This window comes from Triticum aestivum, chromosome 3D, assembly GCF_018294505.1.
Source record: "Triticum aestivum cultivar Chinese Spring chromosome 3D, IWGSC CS RefSeq v2.1, whole genome shotgun sequence".
Taxonomy (NCBI): domain Eukaryota; kingdom Viridiplantae; phylum Streptophyta; class Magnoliopsida; order Poales; family Poaceae; genus Triticum; species Triticum aestivum.
This window is the reverse complement of record NC_057802.1, coordinates 474,963,592-474,974,114: the sequence shown is the minus strand read 5'-3', so window position 1 is coordinate 474,974,114 and position 10,523 is coordinate 474,963,592. Positions and strand designations below refer to the sequence as shown.

The 10,523-nt window shown below is 53.3% G+C and overlaps 1 protein-coding gene and 1 long non-coding RNA gene across 2 annotated transcripts; one reads left to right on the top strand and one right to left on the bottom strand.

Moving 5' to 3' along the window:
• The first annotated feature begins 622 nt into the window (after nucleotides 1–622).
• LOC123079786 (transcription factor DIVARICATA) lies at nucleotides 623–2,263 on the top strand. The gene is made up of 2 exons (XM_044502598.1): nucleotides 623–1,305; nucleotides 1,389–2,263. The coding sequence occupies exons 1-2, from the start codon at nucleotides 866–868 to the stop codon at nucleotides 1,825–1,827; spliced, it is 879 nt and encodes a 292-aa protein (XP_044358533.1). The 5' UTR covers nucleotides 623–865; the 3' UTR covers nucleotides 1,828–2,263.
• A 5,034-nt stretch (nucleotides 2,264–7,297) lies between these two features.
• On the bottom strand, nucleotides 7,298–10,076 carry LOC123074985 (uncharacterized). Its single transcript, XR_006436077.1, has 3 exons — nucleotides 9,367–10,076; nucleotides 9,210–9,287; nucleotides 7,298–9,132 (listed from the first exon to the last, which is right to left on the bottom strand). It is a non-coding gene; the product is annotated as an uncharacterized lncRNA (long non-coding RNA).
• Between the last annotated feature and the right edge of the window lie 447 nt (nucleotides 10,077–10,523).

Below are 10,523 nucleotides of genomic sequence, written 5' to 3'. Positions count from 1 at the left end.
CTCAACTCCAAGAGCAACCTCTTCAAGAAGACCATCACCCCCAACGGCCACTGCCCCATATGCAACGCTCCAGTTGATGACGACCTTCACATGTTCATTCAGTACCCCATAGGCATCCAAATTTGGGATGCCCTATTCCTCTTGGTGCCGCCCTCCATCGAGCTCATTTGGGATACCCCCATGTTGTCGAACCTCCACGGTGACATTAGGTCGTCGATTGCTCTCTCCTTGCTATGGAAAATTTGGGATTCCAGAAACATTCTTGTCTTTTGCAACGAACTCCACTCCGCAAGGACCAATGTTAGAAATTTAGCTAGTGACTTCACTCTTTGAACTTTCAGATACGAAAATGTCTCTAAAAGGATGCCTTCATGTCATGGCGTCAATACCTCTCCTCACGCTCTAGCGCACAATTGCAAAGCTCGCCTTGTAGTCGTTTTTGAGTAATGCATTCGCGTAGGGATTCTCTCCCCTAGTGATTGGTCAAAAAATCAATTCCTTTGGTTAAAATAATTCATACATGTCTGAAAAAGCAAGACATATATATTCACCAAAACTGAATCTTGTTACCATTAGTTAGCACCCTCCTCTTTACCTCTTGTGCTTGGTTGAGAGGCCACAAACTCCACCAAGGCCCAATCACAAGCATCCACTTTCTTTTTGCTCATCTTCTCAAGGCCTCCAACGGTGGAGGCGGAATAAACTCCGGCCGCTTTTTGTAGCCGCCCGGAATTTGATACTCCCCCGGTCCTCCCCTATATAGGCACGCCTCCTTCCACCTCCCCCCTTCGCCACTTTCCTGCCTTCCTCCATTGCTCGCCAGGCCGTCCTTAAGCCAACTCAGGTAGCAGCAACTAGAGCCGACATGATGGCGGAGGCGTGGATGGACGTGCTGCCGCCGCCGGCGCCCTACTTCGCCGGGCAGCCGTGTTGGGCCGTGCAGCAGGAGCGTCGCGGAGGCGGCGCCTGGACGCTGGAGGAGAACAAGGTGTTCGAGGAGGCGCTCGCGGCGATCGACCTGGACGCGCCGGACCGGTGGGAGATGGTCGCGCTGATGTTGCCCAGGAAGACGGTCGCCGACGTGGTGAACCACTACCGGGCCCTCGAGAACGACGTCGGGTTCATCGAGGCCGGGCTGGTCCCGTTCCCTCACTACGACAGCTCGTCCCCTTCGTCCGGGTTCACTCTGGACTGGGACGGGGGCGCCGCCGGCGCCGGCGGGTTCCGGCGCGGCTACTGCCTCAAGCGCGGGCGCGCCGACCAGGAGCGGAAGAAGGGCGTCCCGTGGACGGAGGAGGAGCACCGGTAAGCCGCCGTCTTGGTGATCTTCTTCTTGTGCTTGGATGGTTGGTTGCGGAAATCTGATCGCGTTCTTGCGCTGCGTGCAGGCTCTTCTTGAAGGGGCTGAAGAAGTACGGGCGAGGGGACTGGAGGAACATCTCCCGCAACTACGTGACGAGCCGCACGCCGACGCAGGTGGCCAGCCACGCGCAGAAGTACTTCATCCGGCTCACCTCCGGCGGCAAGGACAACAAGCGCCGCTCCAGCATCCACGACATCACCACCGTCAACGTGCCCGACGACGACGACCGCGACAGCCCCTCAGGGTCACCGCCGTCCGTGGTCACCACCGTCGACACGAAGCCCTCGCCGTCCTACGGGGGGCAACGGCATGCCTTCGTGCCGTCGACGCTGCCAGCGGGGACGCTCGGCGGCGGCCACCCGTACGGCAACGTGAAGCTCGAGCACCAGAGCTCGTTCATGTCCGGCGCGGGCCTCGACCTCGACGACTCGCTCCTCCTGCAGATGCAATGCGGCCAGCTGTGACGGAGCTTTCTCGCCGCGGCGAAGCCCGCACGGAGGACAAAACAGCGGCGGCCACCTCTCACCATCATCGCATCCACGGGCGCTACCACACCAGGGACGAGGCAGGCAGGCGGGCGCGCTTGCCTCGAGAGCAGTTTGGTTGCAGAGTCGCTGTGCTTGTGTCTCTCTCGACCGACACTCAGATGATGGAACGCAAGCGAAAATATCTGAGAGCGACACGGCGGTGTTGAGCGTACGTGCAGGTCTGCGTCCATGGAGAAACCTCAAGAACCCATCGGCGTGCCGTCCAGTGTACATAATTCCGCCACACCCAAGAACCTCCACTGTACTGAAAAAAGAATCTGTAATAAGCCTTCGATGAAGCTTGTGCTCCGGTGTGCTCCGGTCAGGAGCTAGCTAGCGCCGGCCTGAAAATTGGTTCGAACGTTTCTCTGTCTATTGTACTCCAAATGAATCCGTCGCCATTGTTAAACTTGCGCCGCCTGCCTCCCCGTGAGAGGTTTCGATTTGGCTTTGCTCTCTCGCTCGCTCACGGCTCACCTCACCTGAAACCCTCCATGCCATGTGCTGCCGGCCTAGCCTGGCGAGCGACCGGGCTTCTCATTAATGCCGATCTCGTCCCGTCCGTCGTCTCCGCCACAAATATTGAATTCTCGTCTTCGCAGGCCCGGGCAAACTAGTCCGCCTCGTGCTCCTTGCTCAGGCTGCCCTGCCCGCCCATGCGCAGGTGCCGGGCTCCGTCCGCCCTGGCGATTCCGTCCGCGCCACCTCTGGCTGACTCCCAGTTGGCCAGTTGCTTGCCGGGAGAAAGAAAGAAGGAGAGTATCAATTTGATTCGTCAATCAGGTCGACGGGAAGTGCCTCGCCTTGCCTGATAGTGGCTGCCACGCTGCACGCAGCATCAATATACTGTAGGAGTAGTAGGGAGGGGATGAGTTGGAGGTCCACCCAGCCCGGCCAGCGAGCGAGCAAGCCAAAAGAAAAGCATCACATGCCCCAACAGCAGCGAATCCCGTGTCCTTCTCGCTGTCGTCTCCCTTTTCGTCCCCTTCCTTCCTCCCCAGAGGAAAAGAAAAGCAAACTAGCAAAGCCTCGGCGCCGGCCGGCCCTGTACGCTCGCACCATTCTCCATCGGTGGCGGTGGGCGCACGCTGTCGAGGGCACGGGCACGGCCGCAGTAGTGAGCCTCAGAGCAAACTCTAACGGGCCGACCCAAACGGAAGGTCCGCTTTTTGTCCGTTTGGGTCGGCCAGGCGGACACGGATGTCCGTTTTTGCGTTTGGGTCGGCGCGTGCGCTCAACGCTGGCCTGACCCATTTTGACGGCGGTAGAAAAAAAATAAACGCATGCATATTAAAAAAGCGAAAACAACATTAATTAAACATTAAAGCCGGCCACGAAGGCCGGCGAGAGTCCACGCGTCCACATTTGCATTAAAAAAATTAAAAATAGCCTAAACTACGAGGAGGCGCGTTGCCCTAGGCGGCGGCGTCGTTGTCCTCGGGGTCCGTGAGGTCGATGAGCGTCGGCGCCGGCCCGGCCCAGGCGAACGCCGTGTTCTAGAGCGCCGTCATGTCGGGCGCAGGCAGTGCTGGCGCGGGGGGGGGGGGGGGGGTGCGGCCTCCTCCTCGGCCTCGCGCTGCTCCTCGTCCAGGTCGCGCTCGAGCATCTCGAGATACTCGCCGTCGCGGCGCTCCTCGGCCACCCAGATCTGGCGCCAGTGCTCGAGGTACGCCTCCTCCTGCGCCGGCGTCGCTCCCATCCAGACCGGCGGCGCGCGTACCCACTCGCACACTACTCCCGTCCAGGAGTAGCGCTCGATGGGGGACGGCTCGGGCTCGGGCTCTGGCTTGATAGGGGACGGCGGGGCCACCGGCGGCACCACGCTGTCGCCCGCCGCGGAGAGGGCAAGGGTCTGCGCCATTGCCGCCTCGTACCGAGCCTCCTCTTCCTCCGCCGCCTTCGCCCTGCGCCGCTCGGCCTCCTCGCTCTCCCGGTAGACGGCCGCAAGGGCCGCCTGGTAGGCGTTCTCCGCCGCCTGGTCCTCCTCGCGGACGACGAGTGCTGGCGGCGGCGAGCTCCGGTCGACCTTGCGCACGCCCCGTCGCCTCGCCTCCTCGTGCTCGAAGGCAAACCACCTCGCCCAGTTGGGCGAGTCGGTTGCGTAGGCGGCCTCGCGGCGCTGCTCCGACGTCAGCAGCGCCCGCCGGCGCCGCACCTCCTCCGCGTGAGCCCGAGCCGTCCGCGGCGCCACCGGCACTGGGATCCTATCTGGATCCAGATGCCAGTCGTGCGGCAGGGTCACGTCGGGATACGGCAGAGGCTGGCGGTGCTGCCAGTGCCACTTCGCCTGGTGCACTGGCACGTTCACGCGCTGCCTCTGCCGGCGAGGCGCCGGCGGAGGCGGAGGTGGGAGGAACTCTGAGGGAAAAGGGGTGGCGGGGGCATTGCCCTTGGCCTTGCTGCCGCTGGCGCCGGAGAAGAGGCCCATCTCGCCGTGGTTGTGGTGGCTAGGGTTTGCCGGCGACGGGGGAGCAAAGCTTGGCAGATCTGGACGGCGAGTTTGGATGAGGACGGCCCCCGCCACACGGTCGGCTTAAAAAAGGACGAGCGCCGTCGCTGACACGTGGGCCCGTGGTCATAAATTAAGCTGACCGCGTGGGTAGCGGGTAGTTGGACGGCCGTCATGTGGGGACGTGGCGGACAGCGAGAAGGCACGCGAAACGTCCGTTCCGCGTCCGCGCCGACGCATTTGGGACGCAAATTTGGACCGCAAATGCGTCGGCACGGACGCGACGCGGACGTGATTTGGATTTGGATCGGTGCGTTGGGCCGCCACTTTTGTCCACACCGACCCAAACGGACGCAGGCGGACGAAATGGGTCGAATGGGTCGACCATTTGGAGTTGCTCTCGCTACACTCATTCGTCCACTCATTACCCAGCTTGCCCGCACACACGCCTGGCCCTCACCATCTCCGGACGTACTACGTGCAGCGCTGCAGGTGCCGGCCGGTCCCCAGAGCTCCAGTGGCACACAGTGATTGTCTGTTGCACTCTGGAGGCGGTTGCAGCGGGCGCGTTTCGTAGCAGGGCAATGATTCCCAGCAGCTTACTGCCGCACGGAGCACCTCCCGGCGCCGACGAAATGCACGGTGAACTGTCGTCGGCACCGGTGGCTGGATCGGGCGGTGCCCGTTGTCTCGTGGTGGTGGGTGACTCAGCTCTTGCGCGGGGAAGATTCAGCTCCGTGACTTGTGTCACGTCGCTCTTTTTCGCGGAGCACCTGACGTCCCGACCTGACCACTCCGCTTTCCTCCCCGGCGAATCATTCGCCCTCGCCCACTGCCCTGCCAATTCCATCAGTGCCCCAGATCGCATTAGCGCGCTATAATAATACGCCGGTGACCGGCGAATGGGCCGCCTGGTCCGGCCACGACAAAGCCGAAAAAGCGGACCTGAAAACTAAGTTGGTAAGACTAGCCAAAACCTCATCATCAGCGTCGCAAAGCTCCGCATCAGAGAGAGCGTCTATGAACTGAATCCCACGGGGACGAGGTGGTTGGTGTCCCCTCTGCCGCTAACCGTCTGGCTTTGTTTAGCGGCCGGCCGGCCCTTGCCGCTCTGCCGCCGCCATCATGGCCTGCCCCATGGCCTCCCGGTGGCGCGCGCACTGGCACCGGCTCCAGCCACGCGCCGAGGGGCCAAAAGCACCCCGGCGCAGCGCAACTTGCGACTTTGCGAGGCGGTGGGGCTACGCGCAAGATTCATGCAAATCCAACGCGACCACGCACGCAGGGCCGGTGAAGTGGGCGCCCCGCGTGCCTGCCGGCCTAGCTCGGTGCCTTCCCATGCTCTCGCTTTCCCCCTGCTTTCCCATTTGTTTCCGTTTCCCTGCCGAGCTCCTCCCGTCCCGGCGAAGTGGCAGTGGTAACTAACCACAGCTTGTCTCGCGTCCTGCTCCTCCATCGGCTTTTGCTCGTGTGGGGTGAAAGTGGCGGCACCGCGGGCGGCGTCGCTTTCCGGTCTCTATGTCCTCCATTTCCACTGGGCGCGGTGGTGGCCGTGGAGGTCGACGGCATGGACGCCGCCGCGCTTTCGGGCGTGTCATGTCCGCGTTCCGCCTTTGCGCAAATATTCAGATTCTGCAGCTGCAAATGGGTGATATAATTGAAGAGTTTCAGAGGTTGAGCGTGGAGATTCCAGATTCCGGTTAGCCTTTGCCGCCCAGGACCACGGGGATGTGCATCCCGCAATACCAATACCGGCAAAACCTATCATAGTCATGCAGAAAGAGAAAGCTATGTGTTATTAGTGGCCTGTCCATGCCAGAGTCTGCATTTCTGTTATTCTCAACAGCTCTTGCCATCAGCTTTTAACATTGCCTTTTATACGATATATGTCGGTAAGAAATGAATAAATAAAACATCAAGAAAGTATGTTTCATGGCAATTGTAATTTCACTATATTCAACTTGGCCAATAACAATGTTATTCATGCGATAAATTACCAAAGTTAGAGGTAGGTAGCGCAAATTCTTTGATTTGTATCACGCACTGTAAAAGATAGCTGTATTTTTCTTCAGTTAAGGACAGAGTGCGCGTACCTGCGATCCAACTCTGAAGTGAAGTGTAAAGGATAGCAGAACCATTGAACTGGGCAAGTAGATGGTGCCTGTCAGGAAACCTACTACAATAGTTGTTCAGGAAAAGGGCAATCAGAATGCTGTTCATATGTCTCAACATAAAGTTAAAACAACTATGGAATAATGGAAGTGCACTGCTCAAGAACAAACCATAGCAGCCACCAGCTAGTACGTATGCACAACGTCATAACAAAATTATTCTACTCAATTATCGCCGTTTCTGAACATGTTCTGTTCATGAACAATGAACAATCTGTCGTCATATTCAGCATCTCCGTGTACCAATGGCCCGATGCATCTGATCAACTGGCGGGAACAATGCGATAGATAAAGATGCCCAAAATTTGTCATGTCAAAAGAGTAATCAGTCATTCCCACAGCCAGATGTCAGAGTATATGCTCCAATAATTAACGGGCATTTATTTTCGGAAAACCAGACCTTCAGAAATTACTAAGAGATATGAAACAGAATCAGTCAAACATGCTCGAGGAGCATTAGAAAAGGGAGAACGATTACAAACCAATAGAAAAAGTAAAAAACCAAGGCACAAGCACTAATAACAGTTTGTGTCTTATAACACAAACTGAGGCCGGGATATAGTGTATTCCGAGCATATTTAGGAAAAGAGTGTCGTAGCACTTTAGTAAAAAAAAGAAAGAAATCAAACTCCCAGATTATGAAATTGGTTGCATTATAGAGAAGGGACCACTTATCACTCCCATCATAGATTTAACTTTGTTCACTACACCTGGTTGCCCTTTCAGCTAGCAGAAATGCCAAAGGTCCAACGTTACATCAATTACAAGGATCTAACTTAAAGCAAGATTGGACCACACACCGATCTCTACTATGACACTGACATGTACAAATTTTTAGGAAGAAACATGCATTGTCCATAGTGTACCTGATATTTGGTAACCTAAATCCAAAAGAGCAAATGCCGTTTTGTATTTATCATCGGCGTTTAGCTTTCTTTTTGGCAAATTTGCTTGCTATGAGAAGAATGTTCAAGTAAGCGAACTATCTCTGAGGCCTACAGAGAGTACAGTGGCTAGTGAAATGGAAAAAAAAGGGCCGTTTTCATACAATTGGCAGCTCCATCTTTTTCTAAAGTTTGCATAGTTCCATGACTTCTTTTGTCCCATTGGAATAGATAAGAGCAAAAAGATCGCACTGATAGCTCGCGTTTCTGAATAGCAGGTTGACTGAACTCTCCTAGTAAAGCCTTTTTCAGCAGATGAAAATATCTGAAGTGATAATCCAGAATTTCCATTCACTCTTTGTCTGCAACTATGCGTAGATGGGCTCAACTGTGGTCAAATATAAGGCAGAGCTATGTGGTTCTGTTGAATCAATAGTGGCATCGATATACTCTGCATATCACATCGTTGTTGCAGGAACAATAGTTCACAGATTTGTGCATCGTTCCATGTGATTCTCCCTGGCAATTTGCTGATAATAGCGCACTTTACTGAATTACCTGATGCTACCGTCATGCTAGGATCCCAAAGTTCGCTGCATTACTGTTGGCAATGGTATTCACTTGCATTCGCAACCCATCTATGCTCCCTCCAAACAAAGCCTGGTCTTTGTAACTGCAACTTTGCAAGAAGTTGTTGGGTGAGACCTTGCAGCACCTCGTGGTAATTTATCTTGTGAGCATTCTAGTTTTCTATCTGGTTTGAACTTAACGCTCTCGATCCAAAGCTGTCTACGCATGATTGTAGATAAGCAGTCTCCCTCAAAATGACAGAGTAGTATCAAAAGCTCAGAATGAATGCTGTGGGAGTTGCAGTATTGTTAACACTATAACTTTATGCAAGAAGTTTCTCATTTAGCTTTTTCACTGTTCAATCAATAGAAATATAATGGAAACAGTTTGCTTTATCTTCTGTTTATGCTAGATTTTGATCACTCTCAGCGTGTCTGAATTTCATATCCAATAGAGCATAAAGGATTATACTTAGAGCTTCAAGCATTTATCAGTAAGCCTTCAGTTGAGTCAGTGTGAAACAATAATCCATCATTTGAAAACTCTACATACGTACAAAATTAACGCTTTGAAAGATATCCGCTGTACATTCTCCTTTACTTACATCTGGCAAAACCAATAATAATGGTACGTGAACAGGACAAGGAAATATATCACGCTCTGCATTTTGAAGGAAAAAATATGGTGCGATTCTGGTTAGAAAGGCAACACACATGTTGATATTGGAAACTGAAAACATCTAAAAAGTATCCCCTTTATTTAAGCATATCCACACCCCTGGTGATTGTGATTAACAGGGCTTGCAGATTGTAGGTGAGTTTTAAACAAACATTTCTACTTAGTCATACATATTTAACATGCCTTTGCACGTGGAAATTACTAGTTATACAGTAATATCAGTAGGCATTCCTGAAACAAGCAAAATTATAAGAGAAATCATGTTCGTTACCTTGGTGGACAGACATGTCTAGTTGGAGATGGATCACAAATGGGCAATGAAATAGTCCAGTTCAGATGCAAAAGTCACGCTTGAAATCTCTAGTACAGTCACAAAGTGCAGCACCCCACGTGCCCACAAAGAATGCAAGGTCTTCCAACAAACAAAACCTTTCAAATTATGCTCAATCAGTCGATTGCTCATCGGTGTGTGTAGACTGCTCTGCAAGAACTGCCGAAGAGCGAGTAAGTAGAGAATTGATTCACACGAGCATCTAATAAATTTGGAATGGTCATTCCTGACTTAACTGGTCATGCAAAATGCAGCACCAACAACCAGAGCATGTCTTCAACTTTGCAATCCTCGCCGTCTGACAGCACAAAACCCTGAAAATGAATTCTTCAAATGTTGATAATACACATTTACATGAATATAGCAATGGACGCGCAGACTCTACAGACTTACCCATCTTCCCTTCAAAATATCCATCGGCATATGGTAGATCACATCCACCAGCTCCTTGACTCACGCCGCCTTCCATTCGTAAGTGCACCATAAACATTATTTACCCATTTGAGACAAATGATCAGGTACTCAGGTCCATGAGATCATATAGATTCTGCATACTACTCCAGCTCTATAAGAGCAAGCGGTGTTCCGTCCTCCTGTTGACCCCATCACGTGCACCAAACATCTCTGCCAAAGTGGCAAGAGAGCTTGGCGCAATGGCATGCCATCATGCCATGCGCATTCTTCTAGCACAAACCGCAGGCGCATTTTATCAAACACGTTGCGGGCAAAGATCTCATCGCACCACCAGAGCTCCAGATCTGAGGCAAGACATCAACTCAAGCAATGCCCAGGCCTCAGGCGAACCCTGACAATGGCTCTGCAGGTTGGCGGCGACGGTCATAAACGGGCGCACGACATCAATGGTCCGTGCCTACGACAGCAACTAAACGTACAGTAGCAGCATGCAGCAGATTCACACAACACCACGATCATGGGCCATGCCGCGGAGGTCGATCTAGCCGTGGATGGCGCGGGACCTGCGCGCGCTGCCTCCCGAGCGAGGGACTGCACACACCTGAGGTACGGGCGGATCACAGATTCACTTTCTCTCGCACGCAGCGTTGCAATGGTTTACAAGTTCAGATAGGAAAGGAGGAACTCTGAAGACGGAGTAGGTAGCCGATCGTGCTCGTGCCGTTGCCATGATCCAGTGGATGCGTTCCTTTTTTTTTAGCAACTGCATCCTTTATTAAAATTTAATGTTCATATGAATACAAATAATATCGGGCAAACTGATGTAAAAAAATTAGGACAAAACAGCAGCCACACATGGTGCCCGGAGGAAAGAGAAGAGGCCGCTTTGACAATGACATGAGCCTCTTCATTGTGTCGCTTCTCATGGACAAACTTGAGATCTCAAACGGAGCTCCGCTGGTACTTGATTTAGATAGTAACATAACGATAGAGGCATCAGAGTCTATAGTTACTACAACTTCAAGACAATCTAAAGCCACACAAAGGGAATCAAGGTGTAAATTAGTCTCAAGTGCTAATGCCTCATTGCATGCTTGAGCTTCGAGTGTTGCCGGATCAACGAGTCCTTCAAAGAC